General features: G+C 37.6%; 2 protein-coding genes and 1 long non-coding RNA gene across 5 annotated transcripts in view; 1 reads left to right on the top strand and 2 right to left on the bottom strand.

Annotated features, from left to right (window-relative positions):
* Positions 1–423: 423 nt before the first annotated feature.
* On the bottom strand, positions 424–4644 carry LOC103480533 (cytidine deaminase). 2 transcript variants are annotated; one of them, XM_008435512.2, is made up of 6 exons: positions 3250–3436; positions 2285–3146; positions 2059–2175; positions 1612–1723; positions 1484–1541; positions 424–894 (listed from the first exon to the last, which is right to left on the bottom strand). In XM_008435512.2, the coding sequence occupies exons 2-6, from the start codon at positions 2289–2291 to the stop codon at positions 781–783; spliced, it is 408 nt and encodes a 135-aa protein (XP_008433734.1). In that variant the 5' UTR covers positions 2292–3146; positions 3250–3436; the 3' UTR covers positions 424–780. The 2 variants fall into 2 exon arrangements, with proteins under 2 accessions (XP_008433734.1, XP_017165754.1); XM_017310265.1 differs by lacking the exons at positions 424–894; positions 1484–1541; positions 1612–1723; positions 2059–2175 and adding exons at positions 3539–3589; positions 4078–4170; positions 4551–4644 and having other exon boundaries at positions 2412–3146; positions 3250–3453.
* A 4704-nt stretch (positions 4645–9348) lies between these two features.
* On the top strand, positions 9349–17894 carry tm4sf5 (transmembrane 4 L six family member 5). 2 transcript variants are annotated; one of them, XM_008435515.2, is made up of 6 exons: positions 9351–10702; positions 11931–12011; positions 12633–12775; positions 16057–16249; positions 16553–16606; positions 17648–17894. In XM_008435515.2, the coding sequence occupies exons 1-5, from the start codon at positions 10529–10531 to the stop codon at positions 16562–16564; spliced, it is 603 nt and encodes a 200-aa protein (XP_008433737.1). In that variant the 5' UTR covers positions 9351–10528; the 3' UTR covers positions 16565–16606; positions 17648–17894. The 2 variants fall into 2 exon arrangements, with proteins under 2 accessions (XP_008433736.1, XP_008433737.1); XM_008435514.2 differs by lacking the exon at positions 16553–16606 and having other exon boundaries at positions 9349–10702.
* Positions 16208–23091, bottom strand: part of LOC103480534 (uncharacterized) — a 21947-nt gene continuing 15063 nt past the window's right edge. The window contains exons 2-5 of the long non-coding RNA XR_536111.1: positions 21548–21668; positions 18101–18205; positions 16383–16405; positions 16208–16285 (exon numbers count right to left, since the gene is read on the bottom strand). This is a non-coding gene — a long non-coding RNA (uncharacterized LOC103480534). The remainder of the gene's footprint in view (positions 16286–16382; positions 16406–18100; positions 18206–21547; positions 21669–23091) is intronic.

Raw genomic sequence — 23091 nt, 5'->3', positions numbered from 1 at the left:
AGAGGAAAAAGTGGATAAGAAGAGGCAGCAGAAGAGAAGAGCACTGACAAGGCTGAAAACACCAACAATATGTGGGGCTTCCTAGAAATGGTCAAACTCCAAGCCCAACATTATCTACTTCAGCAAGGAATACAACATTTAACACCACGATGAAAGGACTTGACAAAAATGGCAATAAAAACCATTTCAGTTCTAGAGACGCTTAATGTGAATTTATCTTTGAAATCTGTTATTCGATCAGGACCATTTCTTTCTTGCTCGTTATTATACCTCTGACAAATATTATTATATAATGTTAATATTTTATGTCAATATTATATTATTATATAATATTAATAATTTATTCCTTCTGATTTGATATAGATGTGAAAAATTAATTAAAAACTACATTAACAGATAAATCAAAAGACGTTGGCTGTGTACTACTTTTGGATTTCACAACATGAAGTTCCAACTAGATTTTTATTTCTTTAGTTTATTTAACCAGCCATTCTAAAATTGAATATTTCTACAGAGTGAATGTGTCCAATAAAATTGGACACAAATACATTTTACAGTCAGTTGTGGTAGATAGAAGTTGAAAACAAAAGAATTATCAATATCTGGCTTATTACAAACTTGACAGAAATGGGGTTATTTTCTACAAAGGACTTACATCAACTGCATGGTTACATGTTTGTAGTGGGTGTACAGCGGGTTTTCATATTTTGTGTTTTTTCTAGGCTAGCTGTGATAAAGTCAGCAGGTTTTAGGCCGTCCAGAGATGCAGTGGAAGCGTGTTCAGTTCTTTGCGAGGTGCTCAGGGGAAAATGGCAAAGGCAGCAGTTCGTGAAGCGTAGTTTCTATGTACGTTCCATCCGGCTTAGTCAAATACACGGTCCAGTTTGATCCAAACTGTGGGGAGGAAAAACATGAGAGAAACAGTGACGTAAGAAGAACTGTCATCACCGTTACTCACAGGGCAATTTAATTTCAAATTGACTCAGGAACCATTTCCCAAATCTTATCAGAACAGTTAAGGGTTAGGTGTGCTCTGAGACACCCAACTCCTCCTGAAGTTTCACTATTTGATCTCAAGCATCGAAACTTCCTAAACTAACCCTAAACATTTTAAGTAACTGTACTATCAACGTAACTTATGAGACACAGAATATGAAAAACGTGTAAGTTTTGGGTCACTGATTAAGTTCAAGTCATCCTAAAATTATTTCATCCTTGCAAAGATGTGTAGAAAGCATAAAAATAAAAACTAATCTTTTATTTCAGTGGAAGAAGATCAGAAACAGTAAAACAAGAAAAAACATAAGCATCTTTTACTATACAGAGACATTTTTTTCTCATTCCCAGTAAATTCTGTCTTATATAATATCTACACAACCCTTTGAATGAGTCAACTTTTCTAAGCACTTTCTACTGACATGCAGATGTTTAGACTCTATGCAGAACTTATGAAAACACAGAACAGTTCTGTGGATAATCTCACCTCCATGAGAACCTGTCTGCACGCTCCACACGGCCCAACAAAACGGTCTTTGATATCACTGAGTGGAGAGGAAGATGAATAAATGACTGTGATATCGTTTGAATTTTGACCGGCATGAAGTGTCTCACCATGTCACAGCGATGGCGGTGAACTGTCTATGTCCCTCAGCTACGGCTCTCTGGACGGCCGTCCTCTCGGCACACACGGTCAGGCCATAGGAGGCATTCTCCACATTGCAACCTGGAAATTATAAAACATGTAGAGCTGTTTTTTAAAAGTGCTGCATAATTTTTATACCCACCTAAATGAAATTGTAGTTGGAGTTAAATTAAATCTGTTTGTCTTGTAGAGATTACAATTGATATGAATACATTTTTATAAGTAAGCTGAAATGTATACAAATTAACAGTTTTATTTAGTGTATAAATGCAAGCTGCCATTTTTTTTTTTACCACCAGTCAAACTCTACCACTTTCTCGTTGCCATTCCCCAAGTGATTTATTTAATTTATTATAGTCACATAACAGCAGGTTGAACACTGTATTTTCTGTTGGAGCCACCTGTTTGTTTCTTACCTGTGACAATGGCGCCATCTGCTGTTAAAAGGGCGGCACCGACAGGGAAGCGGCTGTAGGGACAATAAGCCAAGTCCCGGGCCTGTAGGCACTTTGAGACCAACTCTGTCACTTTATCTGAGCAGAAAATACAGGATTAGCCTTTAACGAAACAAATTACTGCATTTAAAGAGAGCCACGTGGCTAATAAGAGAGTTTTTAAGGAGGTGAAACTCGATGGACGTACCTGTCATAGTAGCAGATTGGCTTCCCACTTTGTTAGATGGACTGTTCTGGACGGTTTCTCCGTCTAAAGCTGAACCACCACGTGATGGACAAATGAACTGTTAATGTTTTAGAGATTTTGTTTTTTCTGGCTGGCTGACCTGAGCTGGTTTGCATGTGCACGGCTGCACTACCTTACACCTGATTGGCTGATCAGCGATGACAGCGATGTCCGCGTGTTTCTGATAGGACCAGATGGGGGACTCCCGTTCAAACAGTAAATAAATTGTCCAAAGCAGTTGTGGTTCTGCCCTCGGGAAACGTTGTTAAGTAGAAACAAATTTATTTGGCATTGCAACAATCGAATCCTCCTTTGTGAGACCCAGTTTGGGAGCCTCGCATTTGCAGTTTAATGTATTTTCAGTCTGTATAATTTTGACATTTATCCATGTTGACAAACTTATTTTGAATTAATTTAATCTACCTTTGTTTTCACCAAGTACTTGTCAGCCTCTTAGTTCATTAAAAACTTGTTTTATTCATATTTATATTACATAGAGTTTACTGAATAGACACAACGATAATCAAGATCAATATATTAGTTTCTCAGATAAAAAACAATTTTTTTTTTTTTTTTACATAAATTAAAGCGTACATTATCCTTACAATATCTCACACATTCCCGTAAAAACCTCTGTCTACCGGACTCATGTTCACATAGCACAGCATTCCTTTGCAGAACTTGGCCAGGAGGATTCCAAACCCAAACGTCTCCAGTACGGCGTTCCAGAAGGCAAACGTATACAGAGTTTTATTACAGTAAAGGCCGTCAGCAGCAGAGGGGTCGTAGTTTGGTTGATAGACCGAGAAAACCCACACGGCACCTAGAGAGGACACGGGAGACAAAAGCTGTCAGTTTTTGTTCATTCACAAATAAACTTGAATCTGCTCGGATCCAATATTTGGTACCAATTCTTCCATCCTTACCTAACAGAAACCATATGAAGATAAACAGGCCAATAAAACCCTCCAAGCATGCTTTGAACCCTTTGGGACGTTCTCTGGACTGAGCGGCATAGCTCTCGCAGGGCAGAGTCATAAAGGGAATCATGAGCAGGGGAACCAAAGCCAACCCCAGCAGATAGTTGGGAATGTTCGGCTGCTGAGGGCAGTCCCTGAAATACACAACGCCTGTCGACAGACGGCGAGGTCAGGACGTGTAGTTCAAAGACAGCAAGACAAAATGTTACTGGGGAGAAAAGAGGAGTTTACCAACCGAAGATCACTCGAGCCACAGTGAGGCAAGTCCAGCTGATTACAGCTCCAACTGCAATCATCAAACAGGAATGCATCACAGTTAGTAGAAAGGACTTATCTGAATAAGCTCTACTTAAGACGTTGATGTGACTAAAAGAGTTTATGAGTTCGGTGTGTTCATATTGACAGTAGTTTCACTTCAGTCAGCAGATGGATTTTCTCTGTTAATGATAGTTTTAAGGTTTTTTAGATTTTTAGGATTTAAGGATTTTTGTGGGGATCAGTTGGGATTGTAACAAATGGCAGATTGGCCACCTGTCTGAAGGGAAACCATCTAACACCCACTGGAGAACCGGTGGGTGGGGTTCACTGGAGCACTCCACCCACCGGGACTCTGCATCGATAAGTAGCCTCTGAACACTGACTGATGGATATAGTAACTACACAATGTCCCATCGTTACTGCTTTAAAAAAATATGTGCAAATGCACAGCTGCTGACATGCAGTATTGAACTATCCTGGGGAAGTCGGATTGATAACTGATAATCGATCGATCACCTGACAGTTTGATGGGCGTTGGCGGTGACGGGTCCAACTGAAGCTTCCAAACGGTTCCAACAGTTACTGTCACTGGACGGCCTGCAGATGGAGCTAAACAACACGGTTTTTTCCGTATTAATGTTTGGTTGAATTAAAAATCATCAAAAAGTGTAGAGAACACTGTCTCTACCCAAATAAATAACGCATGAAGCTAAGTTTTCAATTCTAGTAGCTGTAGGTGGGAATCTAGTGTAGAAATAATTGACATTTAAGCACAGGTCAGCTATGCAAACATGTCCATTGTTGGATTTCTATCCATAGAGAGCCTTGGCTTTAAAGAAAATACCTTGTGTCATTTTTAACAGTACAAGCTAACAACTGCAACATTAAAATATGCTTGTCCCACATATCACTCCCACTACAGATGCTTCTCTTCTGCCTGACCTCACATTTCAACATATTTTTATGAAACTGTAACATGATCCACTTACCTGCCATTTGCATTGAGAGGACTTAATTTCTCCAAATCTGGCCGCTCAGGTAGTTTAAGTTGTGCTCGATTCCTGTCAAAAACAAAAGGGGAATTCTTCGATGAGCTGCTCGTGTTGGTTTACCGTAACTTGACGAGCCAGTTTGGGAAAAAACAAAGGAATCTTCAACAAGTTGAGATGGCATTAAAAGTAGAAAGAGAAAGTAAAACCAAAACAATGCAGTCTGAGCTGCCAGTTTTATTGAGAGGTTGAATATTTACTCAGACGTATTTCTTAAAAAGCCAATAACTACTGTAGAGAAACTCATTTACTTTTAGTATAACAATGAATCCTCCACAACATATATGTGGACTATAAAACTTTATAGTCCACATGAAATGAATGTAGACAAATATTTAGTTTTACTTGATATTTTATGGTGCGTCTGTATACTATAAACTAGACACACTCCAAAATGTTTAAATTGGTTGCTAGCGGTAGTTTATTTGAGCAAAGCGTACAGCATTAATCTTTACTGAAACAAAAGATTATATTTTTATTTAGCCACATCTGTAGTAAGAACATTGAAGGAGTTCTTAAGTCGGTACCATGGATGTACTTAAATGTTGTAATAGAAATTTAACTGCAAACCTGTTAATGTTGTCAATCTTATTTACTCAAGCAGAGTAAACGATATGCAGAGAGCTGACGGCCATGTGGCAGCCGAGTTGGTTTACATGGTGGCAGTGGCACAATTTAGCCTCCACATTAATGGCTGATCAGAAGTGTCGCCATTCACGCAATTTATGGGACCCAACAGAAACTAAGATGCTAGTGTTCTTGCTAACATTCAAAAAGCATTTCACACACTTTAGTTTTAATCCACTGTTTGTTTTTATTTAAAATAGGAAAATGTCCAGCTAAATCCCACACAGTTCCAAAAACGCTCGAGTTTTGAATTATTAGGAATCAACAGGTACAGAGAAAATGACCTGATGGATGGATGGATGGATGGCATTGAAAGTCAAAACCTTCATTAAGAAGGATTTATCAAACTCCCTTAATATTTAAAGTGCTCAATAAAGGTGGCATTGATTATTTATGATATAAAAAAGGTGATATCGTTCTACTGACCTGCATATGTAGAGTAGGGATGTAACAGACAGTTACAAATATTATAAAATTACGGAACAAAAAATACAGGGAGGATCTTTATAACAAGAAAAAACTATCAATTCTGTATTTATCATCTGGCTGCAGATACTGATTTTAACAAACATCCCATGTCAGGATGTAGTATGTGAGAACAACATGTGACAGCAATACAGTTTTCTTAAAAAAATAAAAAAGTATTTTTGTCATGTTTTCTGTTCTTTACTCAATAGATAAATAAAATAATCACAAAAGACTAAAAGCATGAATATTTGTTTTCTTTGTCAGTCAAAGTTATACAACCATTTTTACTTCAGCATATTTTAGACTTTTTAAAAATATCAATAACATTTGACAGTTTCTTTGCAAGCGGTCACACAGAACCTCAGACATTCCTGTAAAATTCTGCGTCCACAGGACTTAAGTTCACGTAACACACCAGTCCTTTGCAGAGTTTAGCCAGGATGACGACAAACCCAAAAGTCTCCAGTATGGCGTTCCAGAAAGCAAAGGTGTACAGCGTTTTATTACAGTAAAGGCCATCAGCGGCGGAGGGGTCATAGTTTGGCTGGTAGACGGCGAAAACCCACACAGCACCTAAAGGCAGGTACATGAGACAAAATCATAAAGTTAGATCCACTAACATGTCAGGCTCATCGTATCCATACAGCACCTTTTAAAATCAGACAAGTTGGACCAAAATAGTATAAAACAAATAAAAAGAAGTAGCAAAAAAATAGTATTAGATGGTTTGTAGAGTAAGCTGGCTTTCAGGAGCAGGTACTACAAATTTGATTTGTTTATTTCAGAACTCAATTTTAATCCCACATATATTTTCATGCCATTTCCACAGACATAAAATGAAATCCTGTGTTCATTATGGAAAGACTCCAAGTGGCAACATGTAAAAGAAGAACAGGACGGCGGTGATATGGATCCCTGAGGAACTCCATATTTAACCAGACCTCAAAGTTTCATGACAGCCCAGAACAAAACGGAACATTTTGAAATAAACTGTAAAGTGTTAAAGAAACATTTTTATGTTTTTTTTCTCAGTACCTAATAGGAGCCAAGCAAACATGAACAGGCACAGAAAGAACTGCAAACAGGCTTTGAGGCAAGTGGGATGCTCTTGTGGTCGGGCAGCATCTTTCGTCACAAGCGCAGCCAGCAGGGGGAACAGAGCCATCCCTAAAAGATATTTAGGGATGTTCGGCTGCTGAGGACAGTCCTGGAAATACACAAGACCTGTGGGCAGATGGTGAGTTCAGAAAGTGACGATCAAGACTGAATGCTGCAGAAGAAGAAGGAGTTTACCAACCGAAGATCACTCGAGCCACGGTGAGGACGGTCCATATCACTGCAGCTGTAACTGTGAGAGTCAGAACATTATTTTTCACTTAGTGGGAGAAACCTCTATAACAGAAATGATGAAAAAATAAGTAAGAGTACAAGTAATCTAAAAATTCGGATTAGATTAAAAAACAACATATTAGAACAACCAGGAAGAGTTTTTGTTTATCTGTGTGTGGAGTAAATGTTTGGAATGGATTGAATGATGAGATTAAAAAAATTACAAATGTAAACCAGTTTAAAAAATTGATTAAAGCAGAACTCATTTCAAAATATGCTATATAACATGTTTAATAGTTTATAATGTAAATGATTATATAAATAGTACTTAAAATAATTGTATATAGTTAAACATAATGAAAAATGGAAACAAGTTGTCTCTTGTTGATGTTCTGAAAGTCAATTGATAATACATCGACAAGTATGAAAGGGGCAGGATATTATAAGATGTATCATCTACCTGCTCCTTTTCGAACAGAAAATATAAAATTGCATGCCACATGGGCAAAATAATTTGTTTTACATTTTATTTCTTAAGTTTGTCTCATTCTATTTTGTTTTCTTGTTCTTTTTTGACTGTTTTTAATGTCTGTTCGAAATAAATAAATAAATAAATAAATAAATAAATAAATAAAAGAGTAATGCAAATAATGATTGAGGAAGGCAGAAATTATTTTTAACATGTCATTTTTTAATAACATGCAAATAAAAGCACATCATTCTTGTTTTTCAAAATCCAACTGAATTAAATTGACATTTAAACAAGCTTCTTGGTTGAATAAAACTCATTTTCAATCTTTTTCAGCTAAACTCCCTTCTGTGAAGTGAAAGCAGTTTTATTTCTGTTCCTAGCCAGATTGTTTCAAGCATCCAGAGGTTACGAAGCAGACTAACCAGAAATGTACGGGGCGCTTGAGGACAAAAATGTTTCCAAAAAAAAATCCCTTTGTGCAAGCAGATTCACAGCAAAACAAAAACATGCGTTACACATCCAAGGTCTAAGGGATATTTTTGTTGAAGCCTCGGCTCATAAACTGTGACGCTCTGCTCACCTGACAGTCTTGGAGGTGTTGGTGGTGGACGGACCAGCTGAAGCCTCCAAGCGGTTCCAACAGTGACTGTCACCGGATGGCCTATAGATGGCGCTAAGGACGGACATAGTTATTGTTGGAATGGGGTCGTGATTTCATTAAATAGCATGACTTGGCTTTCTTTTTTTTTATGTGTACTTGAATATAAAGTAACATTCTTACTCACAATAAAGTGAAATATGCTAAACAATACAACAATGCAGAAACTAATACTCTACAGATCTCAGTTCTAGTTTATCTGAAAAACCTTCACACACCAAACACCCTGCGATGGCCATGTTCAGTCCTGAAGGAATGATTCCTCTGTATCTGTTCGATATGTCTGAATATTTCACTTACCTGCCATTTGTTCCGACAACACGTCTTTCCTTTGAGTCAGACTGTTCAATGATTTACGTTATACACATAAAAGCTGCCAAGAACAAATGGGGATTTCCTCCATCAGCTGTTTTTTTTCTGCTTGGTTTTATTTCTCTTTCGATAGGCTGGCAAACAATGAGAGTGGAAAAAAAGGGAAAGTAAAAGTAAAAAAATTTACTGAGAATTTCCAGACGTCCAACATTTGAACGGACGTCATCCATTAAGGAGTGAACAAATAGATTGAATTGTTGTTCCTCGCCACTTTGAGGCCTCAATAAAAAGCTGTTTGGTCAGCGAACAACCGCTGGCATCATGCTGTTACAGTAATAAGAGATTAATTCGTAGTGACTTTTGAACTCTTACAGGATTGGCTCTTTGCTGCCAATTCTGTTCATGAGCTCTGTAGACAGAATAACTAGTTACATTAAGGATCTCTGGTAGATACTGGCACCAAGTCTAAAGCAATGGTCCTCAATGAGAGGAAGGTGCCATATTTGGATGGGGAATAAATAAATGCCTCAAGTGGATCAGACACATCCTGATTAGCAAATAGAGATTTATTGAGAGACCAGCTTAGCTTCTATAATTATTGGATGGTGTCCAAACTGTTCTGTAGATACTTCATAAGTTTTATATTGAAATAAATTTATTTGGATTTTTTTTTTTGTCTTTTGCCTGATTTTTTTATTTTCAAATTGTGTTATTTATACGAGTTATTTTCATTTTGGGCTCTAAAATACCCAACATTTTCACAAAACTTTATATTTTGGTCTGTCTGACAATGTCAATTTTAAACATTAAATGATTGATGTGAATAATAACCATAATAATTTCTTGGATGGCAGTTTTATTTTTACTTGAGTAAAAATATGTAGAAGTTCTTTCTTCAGTTCTATTTTTGGCTATATCTCTAGAAACGAGTAAGTTGAGGTGATTCTGGCAGCTGATCACCTGGGTCCAGGTCTGGACCTAGGTCTCACCTGAGGTCTCACCCGGGTGAGACCTCACCCAGGTCTCACCTGGGTGAGACCTGGACCCTCACCTGGACACCGTCCCACTGGGAGGAGACCCAGTGGGACGTTTGGAGCGTTTATGACACACAGCAGAGCTGACCACAACACCAGGCTTTAACCAGCAGAGGGTGTAACGTCAAAACATCTGGACTCGCTTACATCGGGTAAATCATTATCCATTTGGTGTTTGTCGCCAATTGAAAACAAGGGAAGATTGTTGCTTTTGAAGAGCATCAGGTTATTGAATTCTCCATTTGTGTTTGTTGGAAGATTTATAATTTAGAAAGAGTTTAATATCCTATAAAAGGTATAAAAGCCATAAATATGTGACATATCCCAACAGAGCTGAACATTTGATGGGTTAAAGGGCAAAAATACCACAAGATTATATAAGTGGCTGCAAACCATATAAACATATGAACAATCAACAACTCCCTTAAAAGTCACATATTAGCATTAAATCAGTTATAATCACCTTGTTGCATTCCTAACTCAATGATTGCATCTGTCCAAACTCTTCATTAATGAAATATTTTAAATTTCTTTATTGAAAAGCTCAGTTTTTGGGTTTTGCTGGGTACCGTCTTTAGAAAACAATCACTTATTAAGGCACCAAACCCACATCTGGGTGTGTATCGACACACAGATCGAACACCTGAGCGATAACAAGCTCAGTGTGTATCAAAGGGAGTTCAGCAGTAACAACATAACGAGTTGTTCTTCATGTTCATCCAAACCTCCTCTGAGTATTTTCATGTTTATTTTTGCGTTATCAACGGTCAGGCAGGTGAACATATCTGATTAGATTGGTGGTAGCTGCACTGACTCTTGGCCTTTGTTCCCTCCCTGCTGTAACCGTCACTCGCTGTGTTTGACTTTCGCCTCGTCAGAGTCGGCGGCGATCCTCCTGTCTCGTTCACAGCCTTTTATGGTCCAAGTCGCTTTTCCTTCGCTCGCATTCGGCTTGAAGAGGCGGTCAGAGAAGAGAGAGCGGACATTTCGCTAGGCTGAGGAGGATAACCCTGACAGGATGTGTTGTACTGGACAGTGCGCCCGCGTGGTGGGCCTGATCCTGCTGCCGTCGGCCTTCATCTGCATGATCTCCAACTTGCTGCTTTTCTTCCCCAATGGGGAGAAGCTGCAAACCAACCAGATCACCCTGCAGGTCTGGCTCATGGGGGGGATCATCGGCGGAGGCCTCTTTGTGAGTATCAGTGTGTTTTCTTTTTTATATACAGTTGTTAATGTTCTTTTTATTGGGTCTTTAACTTATTCTTGTGTAAACTTGTAAATTCAAATGTCCTGCTTTTATGGAGTTTTACTGAGGAAAATGATAGAATAATAAGGCTTTATTCCTAGTGATCATTTTAGTCCCTTAATCCTGTTTTCAGGTTTTTTGTAATTTGTGGCAATGTTTTCTTTTAAAACCTTTCTGATCGTTGCTACATTTAGGTTTTGTTTTAGGAAAATCGTAATCCTATACGTACTTGTTCTGTCAAATACCTTAACTTGAAAATATGAAAGTGGGATTTATTGTAGTTTAACAATGTTTGAATATCAACATGCTTATATTTATTTGGCCACATTTATCTGTTAACAAAAGTTACTTTTCATGTGAAATGAAAATGCCAAATCTCTGAGATTTATGACAGAAAAGATTCAGAAAACATTACAAGTCTTTCTAAATTTTTTTGTAAAAAATCAATAAAAAGTCCTGCATTTTTGAAGTGTTTTTTTTCAATGGAGTGTTACAAATATATTGACATTACATAAATTAGGAACAGTAAATCTAAATTACTGTTGAAGCAAAGAGGTTACAGGTTTTAAGTTTGAATGTAAGAGAAAAACTAAGATAAACTGTTAGTAATTTATTAGATTTTTCACAAATGTGAACTTTTCGTCAGTCTGTGAATATTTATGGACATTATCTCAACATTCAGAGGTTATCTAGATCATTCATAAATATCTAATCTAGTAAAGCGACGAGTTCCGCCTCTAGATGCTGTTTTTCCCACATGATGAAAACACGTGAAACAAAGACCAGGAAGTTCAATCCCTTTTCCGTTCCTACCTCTAGCTGTGTGGACGTCGGGCCCAGTTAGACACAACTGGCTTCAGATTCACAAATATTTGCCAAAGGAGATAAGAACACAGTCTTATGGATTTACTCGGGCCTGTTTGATGTTGTCATACATTTTAATCTCGTAGTTTAAGCTTTTATCATCACAAGCGAACGTCAAGCCCTGTTTGTGATGTAAACCTAAACCTAAAGATGAGTTTTAATCAAAAAACAGAACCTTGAAGGTGTAGAGTCTAGCATTTAGGAGGCAACATAAGTATTGCAAGACACACTGAACAGTTTTTATTTTTGCCATGGATCTCATCTTCAATTCAATAAAACTGATGATCTTTTTGTTTTTGTGCCTTTATAGATGCTGTGCCCGAGCTCCTCAGCTATCAGGGCCGGGGGCAAGGGCTGCTGTGGACAGGGCTGCTGTGGCAATCGCTGCAGGGTGAGTGGAGCCGTTTGAAAAAGAAACGCAGTGGGTGTTGTGGTGGGGATTGGTCTGATAACGGCAAAATTATGCAACATATTTACCACCAAGAAACATTCAGCTGCATCCTTAGAGGAATACTTCACTTTTCACATCATTTTCTTCAGGTATTATCTTTTACTTAATACATTATTCAAGAACCAATGCTGCTTCATTAATTTTTACAGCACTTCTTCTTATTTATCAAGAATTACTCTCTTAAATAAAGCTCTGAAGCCCATCAGTCTGAAAAGTTAGCAGCAGTCTAAAACAGGACGTCTTGGTTTGTAACATCCTGATAATTTTTTACTATAAGTACTTTTGTTTCTTTCTTGTTCTGCAGACTGAAATGTTGCCCATATGAAATACTGCGTTCAAATCAAAAATGAAGAAAAAAAAAAACCTTTCCAATTCCAGTTAACCTTCGCTGTGAAAATGAAATCACATGAAACAAAATTCATAAGAAAAAAAAGAAAGTATACCCTCTGTTAAATCTAACATTTCCTTCCCAGATTCCACTTGCTATCTTAATTTACCAACAACAAAAACATCTTTCAAATCATAAATATAGTTTCTATGGATATCTCATGTCTCTTTCAGATGCTGAGCTCAGTCTTTTCTTCTGCCTTCGGCCTGCTTGGGGCGATTTACTGCTCATGTGTGGCCATGGCTGCGTTGGCGGTGGGACCTAAGTGTCAGGTTGAAGATGGCCAATGGAAATACCCCTTTGAGGACTTGAGCGCGTGAGTGTTCCTCCCATCCCGACGTATTATTTCCACTAACGACGATAACGGCTGCAACTTTGGGACCTTGAGAAGAGATAGCTGCATATTTCCATGTGCGGTTATTGATTGTTCTGCTATATCAGTGGTCTGATCAGTTATATTACTCTTATATCAGACAAAGAACAGTTTGAGTTCTTCTTGGAAACAGTTTATAAATGCAATATTGTTTGCATCCAGCAGGAGGCGCACCAAGCCAATGATTTATTTTCTAAGTGGACAGCTTCTATTTAAAACGTGCTCAAAATGCCAAACAGTATTTAAATGCACGCGTTGTGCTCATTACATCCACAAATATGAGATGAAAAAGCATAATCTTAATACTGTTTATCTTTGCTTCTCTGAAGGCCAATAAAGAATGAGCTAATATAAGATCCACCCAGTAATAACGTGATTGGCGTCAGTGGTTAATTTCACGAGCAGATATGACTTAACACACCTGATTGGGAGAATAAAGCTGTCCAGCAAAAATGACAGTGCAATAAATATAAACGGAGGCTGCCATCTGTTTAAAAGCCATCGATGTTTACAGGGAGGAAACTAACTTTTTATTACGCAATTTATGGAAGGGTGTTATAATTTAGCCTCCACTTGTGCTTCCTTCAGAAAACCCCAGTTTCCTCTTCCTTTGTTTTTGGTTTAGCCAGCACATGGTCCTCGGCAGCGCTCACAGCAGTGACCCTGCGCTTCCCTCAAACCAAAAAGGATAACATGGAAAAACAAGAACTGAGTCCTTTTTATCACAAGATATAATCATTTGTTTGCACAGATAACTGGTGTAGTTTGGCTTTAGACACGCTCCATGTTTCTTGGCAACATTGTGTGTGTTAAAATGAATTTATGTTTTAATTCAGCAGCATAATCTGACAGTGAAATTCTTAGAAAAATATAACCTGTATTTTCAGTACATTTATTCAATGAGGAATATAAAATTAAACATAAATGACAAATTTGACCAAAATCGCTGATACCAAATCTAACCACTGATACAAAACAGATGCAACCAAAGTATCTATTGAAGTATGCCTAACTTTTTATTACGCATACTTCTAAAGATTAGTTGTTATCATTAGTAACAACTAATGATCATTAGTGTCATTAGTTGTTACTCAGACAACTTTTCAATATCTCACGACGAAGAAAACATGCCATTCAAGTAAATCAACTTTGTGTTGATCTTCATGAGTGGGAAAATGACTAAACAGAAATCGCTGAACACATGTACAACCAGAGCAATAATTAAGGAGTTGGAACTGTGAGAAAGCTGGGCAAAAAGGAACATGTTTATCTTGATGCCTCGCACAGCGCCAGGAGAGGGAGAAAAATGGCCGAAGTTCAACATTTACAAAAGAGTCTCCAAAACAACCATCAGAAGTCATCTGAATGCAAACTGGTTGCTTAGGAGTATAAGGAAAAAGTCTTTTAAGTCCTACTATCACAAACTTTACTAGGCCTTTAACTTAGTGGAACCCCAGTGTTCACATGGGCTATACCAGCTAATACTTAAAGCCCTTATAAAAATGCTTATAATTGCCTGTCTTTATAGTTCAAGCAATACATTTACTTTTATATGCATTAATAAACACCATGTAAACCATCTTGCTGGTTAACAGCTACTACAGTTAGATGTTAGCTAACTATAGATGTTAGCTATGGTTAGCTAACAAATACACGTAACTGTGGATGTGAGCTAACATTTACAGGTAGATGTTAGCTACAGGTAACTGTAAATGTTAGCTACAGGTAACTGTAGCTAACATTTATTTACAGTTAGCTAACTGTAAATGTTAGCTACAGATAACTGTAGCTAACATTTACAGTTACCTGTAGCTGTAGTTACCTGTAGTTAACATTTACAGTTACCTGTAGTAATAGCTGTAGTTATTTTACAGGCTATAGATGTTAGCTAACTGTAGATGCTACATAAGCTACAATCTTCCTTATAAGACTGTTGTAAACGAATATTTTAGTAATCGAGTAATCTATCCATTGATCGATGAGAGCGCTACGGCCAGAACATGGTGCGCTAAATAATAAAACATAAATTAACGAAGCTTCCAGGCAGACAAATTTTCCTCGAGGAATTTTAATAATTGAGGTACTCGAATCATTCGAGGAATCGTTTCAGCCCTACTTCCTCACTTCAGTTCTTGGGGACTACAGCCAATCGGGGACTAGAAAAATAAATGGCATTACTGGATTGACTTCTTTGCAAACAGCATTGTACCTCAGTGTCTCAGCTTCTCAAGTAGGTTTTTCTTTAGAATATTTGGATACGTTGTACAAAAAGATCCACAAATGGCCAGATTTTTTGTCAAATTTACTTCCAACAGAAAAACCAGTGAACACTGAATGTGCTTTGGTCCGATACCACTGAGCCTCTTAGCAGCAAACACTCCAGGTGGGTCGTGGATAAGGATGACTGAGAAAACTCAGCCCTGCGCTCCGTGCTAGATTACACATGATTGTATCTTAAACTGATAACATTTGTATTGACCTTATCTTTACATAAAGATAAGATCCTTTACTATCTAAGAATCCTGTTAAAGATGCACAGGATACATCTAAACTGAGCAATGAGCCTCCGCTTAAATGCTGTAAGTGGAGGTAATATATTGTTTTCTACAGCAACTCGGTGCTGTCGGTCAAATAATTATACTTTTTACAAGAATTTCAATACTTATTACAGAATCAAGACGTTTCAACATCGAGTCAGATAATTTGGCTGAATAATAACACGTCACCGTGCTGTTTTCTGTTTATGGGTTCATAAAGTAATTCATTACTGGCATTTCTGATGCAATAGAAATGCTTGGATGATATAAATCCTGACTGAACTTCAGTAAGAATGTTGTGATCTGACAAGAACTTCTTTAGGATTTCACTCTAAATAAGGAACATTTGGATACTTCTCTTTCAAAATATTCTTTAACATAAGTTATTTTCCAATAATGTGGTTAAGATGGAAAACACAGTAATGAGTTGTCATTTTAAAGTCTTTCTAAGTGCCAACGAAAACGATGGTTTAACTTAGATTGGAGCAACTTATGCTATGCTAATTTCTTACTTCTCCTCTACACACATTTCTTTTTGTTTCATTAAAGTAAAACTCAATGATTTCCCTCCTTTTCCTCTGCCAAAAGGAGAAAAAAGACCAAAAGATCCCCCCCTTTTACCTGTTTAGCACATATTTGCATCAGTGTTGTGCATCCTGAACAATCCTCCGCTCTTCTCTTCCTCAGGGGTAACAGCAGCTATCTTTGGGACCAGAACTTGTGGTCAGATTGCAAGAAGCCTGAAAACATAGTTCTGTGGCACATTGTGCTGTTCTCCATCCTGCTGGGGATGGGTTTGCTGCAGCTCATACTCTGTGGCGTCCAGGTGATCAACGGCTGCTTAGGATGCATCTGTGGCGACTGCCAGGACGACAGCGATGTGAGTCGAATAAATCTGCACTCAAACGAAACAAAACTGAAAGAATGGGAATGAGTTCTTAGAACATTTCTGAGGTGGTGAAAGCTTAAAAAAAGGCTCACCGGCCAGGAAAGTCTTTGTGTGTATTTCTTACTTTTGTTGTTGCAGTTTTCATTTCTTATCAGGGGAAACAAGACAGAGGGAAAACATAGATGTATGAGTTTTGATTGAGTCTTAATTTTGCATGTAAATTGGCAGCAATTGTTCCACTAAACAGGAAACAGTTACCTGACCTGCTCTCATTTATTGCCATATTTTACACAGGGAAAAAAATAAACAAACTTTATGAAGCTTTGAAAGCATGCTTCATCCTGTCAGGTAAGTCTCACGAATAATAATCCATGTCAACAAATCAACTAGTTGCAAATGTCAATAAAAGAAAACAAAATTAAACATTAAGCAGGCGAGAAATGTCTCGTATTTTCGTCCAGTTTCATTTTCTGTATCGCAATCAAGCATGTCAGCATGATTCTAAATCACTTCTGAACTGAAATTTAAATGCATGCGATTGTTTGATGACAACACGAATGAAACATGATTGATTTAATGTGTCTTTATCTGTAATCATGCATGCGCACGATGTGTTTACATTGTTGCAAAAAGCAATTGTGCAAACCACCACAACTACTACAATCAACCGGTCCATAAAGGATCAGAACCAACAAAATTCAAAATAGCGAGTGATTAAAAAATTGTATGTAATCAATATCAATGATATTTATTATGATTGCTTATCCGTGTATTCATCAAAATGACATCATTACAAACATAAATTAATTAATAAGTACACAGGAAGGAAGAGGTTAGACTTTTGTGTAAGAAATAAAGCTTTACAGAGATATCAATATTTAAAATGTATGTGTTTTTGCTGTAGGACTTGTTCCTGTGTGCATTAACACAGGAAAAAATATGTCTGAAAATGCAAAATATTGTGAAAAGACGTATCTTCCAGACGTGTCAGTCATTAATAACGATAGTAACATTTTTGAAACGCAAATTTCAAATTCAGAAATATGAATGAAATTGTCCTATTTCAATTTATGGTACTTTAAATACTGACAAAAACAAACATACTGAGAAGGATTTCTTTCCGTACGAGTCAAATATTGAGAGAAACCTGTCTGCGCTGCTTCGAGATTAACAGTTACCCTTCAGATCCGACATTAGTGTCTGAAACGTCACGCAGAGACGTCCAGCGGCGGCTGCATGTTCGTGAGCTGTCAAAACATTCATGAGTGAACTGTGCCGCCGAAATGGCACACATTAACACCGAGCTCACACTTATTAACAGCTCACGACCCGAACTGCCTGTCAATGGAAAGAAAAATATAGAAACATGTGACGTTTGTGCCATTGCAGAGTGAAAGTGGACTATAAAGGTGAAGAAGAAGAGAATCCTGCAGAGACCGTCCATCACCTCTGGGAATGTGACTCTCGGTTCAAATTTTTTGCTGAATAACCTAGAATATTTTTATTGTCTTTTAATTTGTTTCACTCTGTATAAATGTCCGCCCTTTTACTCCATTTTGTACGTTTTATTTTGCTCATGTGTTTTGGTGGCAGATAATTACTGAGCCCAATAAAAACTCCATACGTTAGCATGAAACCGTGTCCGCACACTGTTGTGTTTGGCTTCATACCTCAGTGTTTATCTGCGGAAAATGACTGGGTAAGGATTCACAGGCTTGAAACCTTACAAGACTCATTTAGATCATAATTCAGAATTTCAGAATTTTTTTTTTAAAGATAAGCTATATTTTAAGACATTTAGCCAATAAGAATTAGCTTTCTCTTCAAGTTGCTCTGTTTTACCTTAAAACTGAGTGAGGAGCTCCTTCATCAGGTGGGAGGTAAGAATAGAGTCACTGCTTCTCTCCACACCGAAAGGATGCTCCTTAGACGCCTGTATAGGTTTTTCTAAAAAACAAAAAAATAAATAAACAAATTTAGAAAAATATAACATACAGCTCTGGAAAAAATGAAGAGCCCACTGCACTGAACCTCATTGAAAACCTCCTGGTTATTCCACCAAATATTGATTTCTGAACTCTTCCTGAGTTGAAGCATTAGTTTTGTTGTTTCTAAATGAACATGAACTTGTTTTCTTTGCATCCTTTTCATTATTTTGACCATTTCTCATTTTCTGCAAAATAAATACGAAATTTTTGCTCGTAATTTCAGAGACATGTTGTCAGTAGTTCATAGAATAAAGGAACAAAGTTCATTTTACTCAAACATAAACCTATAAAGAGTAAAATCTGAGAATCTGATAATTTTGCAGTGGTCTTTAAATTTCCCCCCCCCAGAGCTGTAAATTGTTGGGGAGAAATAATAATGTAATAACTTCATTGTTTGTGATTATCCTATTATCTCCAACTAAGACTTTATGGAACAAAGTAGTTAGTGTAAATGCTGTTATAGTTCCTTAACAAATGAAAAGCACTGAACTTTTTTTAATGTTTCATTTGATCATCCTGCTGATGGATCTATAATGCACAAAGTAAACAGACATTAAACCACAAGGACAAAATCCAATGAAAAATGTCTAAAAGGTTGGGACTATATTCAATAAAAACAAATATATTTTACAGTGAAGTTTAAGTCTGAACTTAGTAATTTTTTGGTTTCTAAACCTACAGCTGTAATTGAAACACACTCAGTCACGTCTTCAATAGGTTTGTTAAACTGTCCCTGAACCCAAAGCTGTCTGACCAAGCTGTACGGGTCAAAGAGTCCAAAATGAAGTCAGATTGAAGCATGGTGGTGTTGGAAGGTCATGCTGTGTGTACTGATGCAGACAAAATCAGTTGTTGTGTTGAAACACAGTAACAAAGGTCTTCACCATCCTTCAGTTTGAGACGTCAGAACCAGCAAGGCAAGAAAATCAAACTAAAATAAAAATACAGTTTTTAAAATGAACTCTGGGTCACATTTTAATAGAAGCTCCAGCTCTACTAAGACGTCCAATGTTTACAAAAATAATCCTAAATTAAAACCCAACATGGCAGGTATTTAAATACAAAGCTGATGTATCTTCAGCCTTTCTGAGAAGATTTTGTTTCTGGTTTCTTTTGTTCTGGACGCCTTCAGTTTTAGCGTTAAGATCCACTGATTAATTGAAAAAGCTTTGTGAGTTTTAAGAGCATGTTTTAAACTCTTCATCTACTTTAAAGAACAATCTGTTCAATTTGAGTCTCTTTCATGAAATCTGACTTGTTGTCATCATCAACCTCAACATTTCCTCTTCATTTAATGAGCTTTGGGTTTCTCGAGTTCTGTATAAAACTTTTTTTTTTCCTGAAAGTTCATGTCTGATGTCTTGCTAAGCCCAGATCATAACATAACTTAACGCTCACGTGTCGCTTCGTAGCTATAAACAACAATTTCCTCCTCCTAAGTCATTGGTACTTAACCATAGTGCATCAGTTTATTTTTACCGGCTGTTTACCGCAGAAACCAGATATTTATACGCACACGCCGTATAAAACGTTTGTTTCCTCTCATTGTCATTAAAAATGTCCGGTCTAACAAAAACATGCTTTTTATTGGCTAAATATCAAAAACACTGAAACAGAGAATTAAAATAAAATTCAAATTCAGATTTTCTCGTTAGTTTGCTGATCTTTTATTGTGAGAAAAAGGGTGTAAGTAAAACAAAGCAATATTAAAAATCACTTGCATGTTTTTTTTTGTGTGTGCAGAAATGTTTACTGTGAAATAAACGGCAAATTTAACCCAGTTTTTATTTTATTTTATTTTTGACCCATTCTTTCTCTCCAAGCTCCATTAACTGGGTTTGGACTTTGTTGCGTGCATCATGTGCAGATTAATCCACGTGACATTGTGCCAGGACAAACGTGCCCACACACACACACACATACACACACACACACGTTTGTAAACACAATCAGAGATGCAGCTATGAATCGTATGTCCTGTCCCCTCGCTGTGATTATCCCGTCTGGGACGTTCTGCTCCTTCCCTCAGAGGAATCTCTGTCAATTACTCCCCCCCGCCCCATCGCTGTGACCCCTGCAGTTAGGCAGCCAGCTCTAACAGGATTACTGATCGAGACAGGGGTCAAAAGGTCGGAGCGCCTCCTGCGGCCACGGTGAACGCTGCAGCTGACGCCATCTCTGCACAGGCAGTTCCTGTTAGTTTAGGTGCAGGTTAAGCTCATAATCTTTTGTTGCCATGGAGCCGCTTCTTGGTAATTGTTACCTAACTTTCAAGTTAAAACCCTGTTATAAAGCCGAGGTAAATATAGACCGGGCCTGCCGAGAGGCCGAATAACCCAAAGCTCTCAGAAAGAAGGAGACGCCTAAGAGAACGCTTCCCTGAAGCTGGAGCTGTTTCATCGAAATTGTTTTCGAATTACGTTTTTAAGATTCAGATTTTATCAAAACGAGACCCACGTGTGTTGCAGTTGTTAAGAAAAGAAGATTATCCTATAATATTAAGTTTAAAAAGGCAGAATTGAGGGAAATATTGGAGAAACAAAAACAAGAGGCAGGTGGACGTATTTGGATGAACTTATCCAAAAAGAGTCTAAATTATGAATTATATACTGTATTTTCATGCAGCCTCACTAATAGTAGGTTAAACTTTAAAGGGGAAAAAAAGGGAAAAACATCACGTTATGTCCTGTTTTACACAGTAAGAGTTAAACAGTGTGATTGGTTTTCCTTGCTAATGAGCCAATGCTGTGCAGTCCTCTTACATAACGTGGCGCACAAAGCGAGAAAGGAGGAAGTGTGAAGAATCTGGAATAAAAGAACAGAGGGACAAAAGAGGCTAAAATGGGGACGGCGATTCTTTTCAGGCCTGAATGAAAAGCGGGTGAAGAACCGACTGGTTCAAACCAGAGAAGTAAAAACAAAACATTTGGCCTGGATGACTTCAAGAAGGGAAAATATGAACTTTAATTCACCTATTGCTCATTGAGTTCCCCCCTTTTTTGCGTTTTGGATGAAATGTTGAGGCTCAGCCATGCTGTCACCTGCGGCTTTACTCACATTTTGACCAAAACACTCACATTTGATGGCTCAGCAGCGTCAACCACCCAGTAATTTGTTTTGAGCCTCGCGTCAAGTGACTCAGACTCGAGCCGCAGAAGCGACCCGATGACCAAAACAAATTCATTCGGTTTCAGATTATGCAAGAGTTTGGCCAAAGTGTGACTTTGCACACGCTAAAATGGATGGTTTGAACTTTTCTTTTTTAGATATTAAGATGTGGAGAAAGTGTGAAATAACTTACCGTGGACAAAGATAACCAACTTTGTTCTCCATGGATGTTGGTACCATCACCAGCCAGGCCGACGTGAAGAATAGAGCTGGAGAGTTTGTGTGTTTGCAGCTCACCGAGACGTCATCTGAACCTGGAGACAAAATATAGAAGGTTCCTTTTTAAATGCACATTTTCAGACAAAACTTGATAGTTGATTTTAAGTCTGGTTGAACTGAATGACTGATTTACTCTTACAAAGTAAGACTTTCCTTCAGCTCTTCAGTCTTTATCGTTGTGTGACTTTGTCCATTTTAATCATAAAGTCATAAATAACGGATCAGATTTATTACTTAAAAATTCTTCAATGTTTTAAAAAACACCAATGTTTGTAGTTACACAGTGAAATTAAACAACTGAATGATATATGACAAATGTACGTGTCACAGATTTATTGTGTCAGGCCAGTTCACTGTTATTTTTATCTGTACTCTTGTCTGAAAAATGCATCATTATTCCATCGGCCTCTTTGTTGACGTTATAAAGTTAAAGTTAGATTCAGTAGGAGAGCAGCAGGTCACAAAACAAACTATGTAGCTAACTCTACGTCACATAGTCCATTTTATGTATATAAAAGGATAATAATAGTTATAATCTGTTAACTTTTTTTTTTCTTTCTTTGGTGGTGATTTAAATCTGTGAAGATATTTCTGAAAAGTCTAAAGCAGCCACAGTAGTGACCACTATCCATGAAAGGGTTAAAGGAAGTTCAGTGTTTCTGTGTGACCAGATCAGGTTGCAGAAGCTGAAAGCTCATCAGAAGCAAACTGAACAGAAAAAGCTTCAGGCACATCTCACAACTTTATTTGGTAAAAAAATGTAATCGCCTAATAAATCTCAAACTATCTGGATTAAAACCATCTGAGAAATTAAAATGAGAAATACAGACCTCCACACTCAACATTACATCTGATTTTCACTGTATTTATGTGGTCATGATTAGACGCTGTCAGTTTTTTTTTGGATTCATGGAATCAGTGATAATAATTACGTAAACAGGTTGCTAACGTACGCCGCGTCCCGGATATTTGACACAATGTGTTGAGGGAACCAGCAGTGAGCGACCTCAACCAGTTGGACTCAGCTTCATGAACAACAGCAGGCTGTGAGCGTGGGAACAAACTGGGAGGAGGAGGGAGAGAGGATGACGTACGGCTGCAGGCAGAAAAACCGGCCTCATCCTGATCCTCAAAATAATTAATCTGGGTGACATTTTAATTTATTTCTGATTTGAATCTAAACTCACAGGGCGGCTGTATATTAACTAAATGTTCTATTTAATTATTTTTTTAAATGTAAGCCTTATACAACCAGGTCAAACTCTTGAGATTTAAAATCTAGATGACGAGAGTCACAGACACATATACACACACACAGTGAAAAACATAAAGGGCGACTGATAGTGTAAGCAATAAGCCTGAACTGTCATGGTTTTAGAAGTATACTGAACCCACATGCAGCAAAACACCCAGGAGAAAGCTCGAGACCAAAGGTTTATTAACAAACAGATCCGGAGA

This window comes from Poecilia reticulata, linkage group LG18 (assembly GCF_000633615.1).
Source record: "Poecilia reticulata strain Guanapo linkage group LG18, Guppy_female_1.0+MT, whole genome shotgun sequence".
In the NCBI taxonomy this organism is placed as follows: Eukaryota; Metazoa; Chordata; class Actinopteri; order Cyprinodontiformes; family Poeciliidae; genus Poecilia; species Poecilia reticulata.
This window is presented reverse-complemented; position numbering and strand designations above follow the sequence as displayed.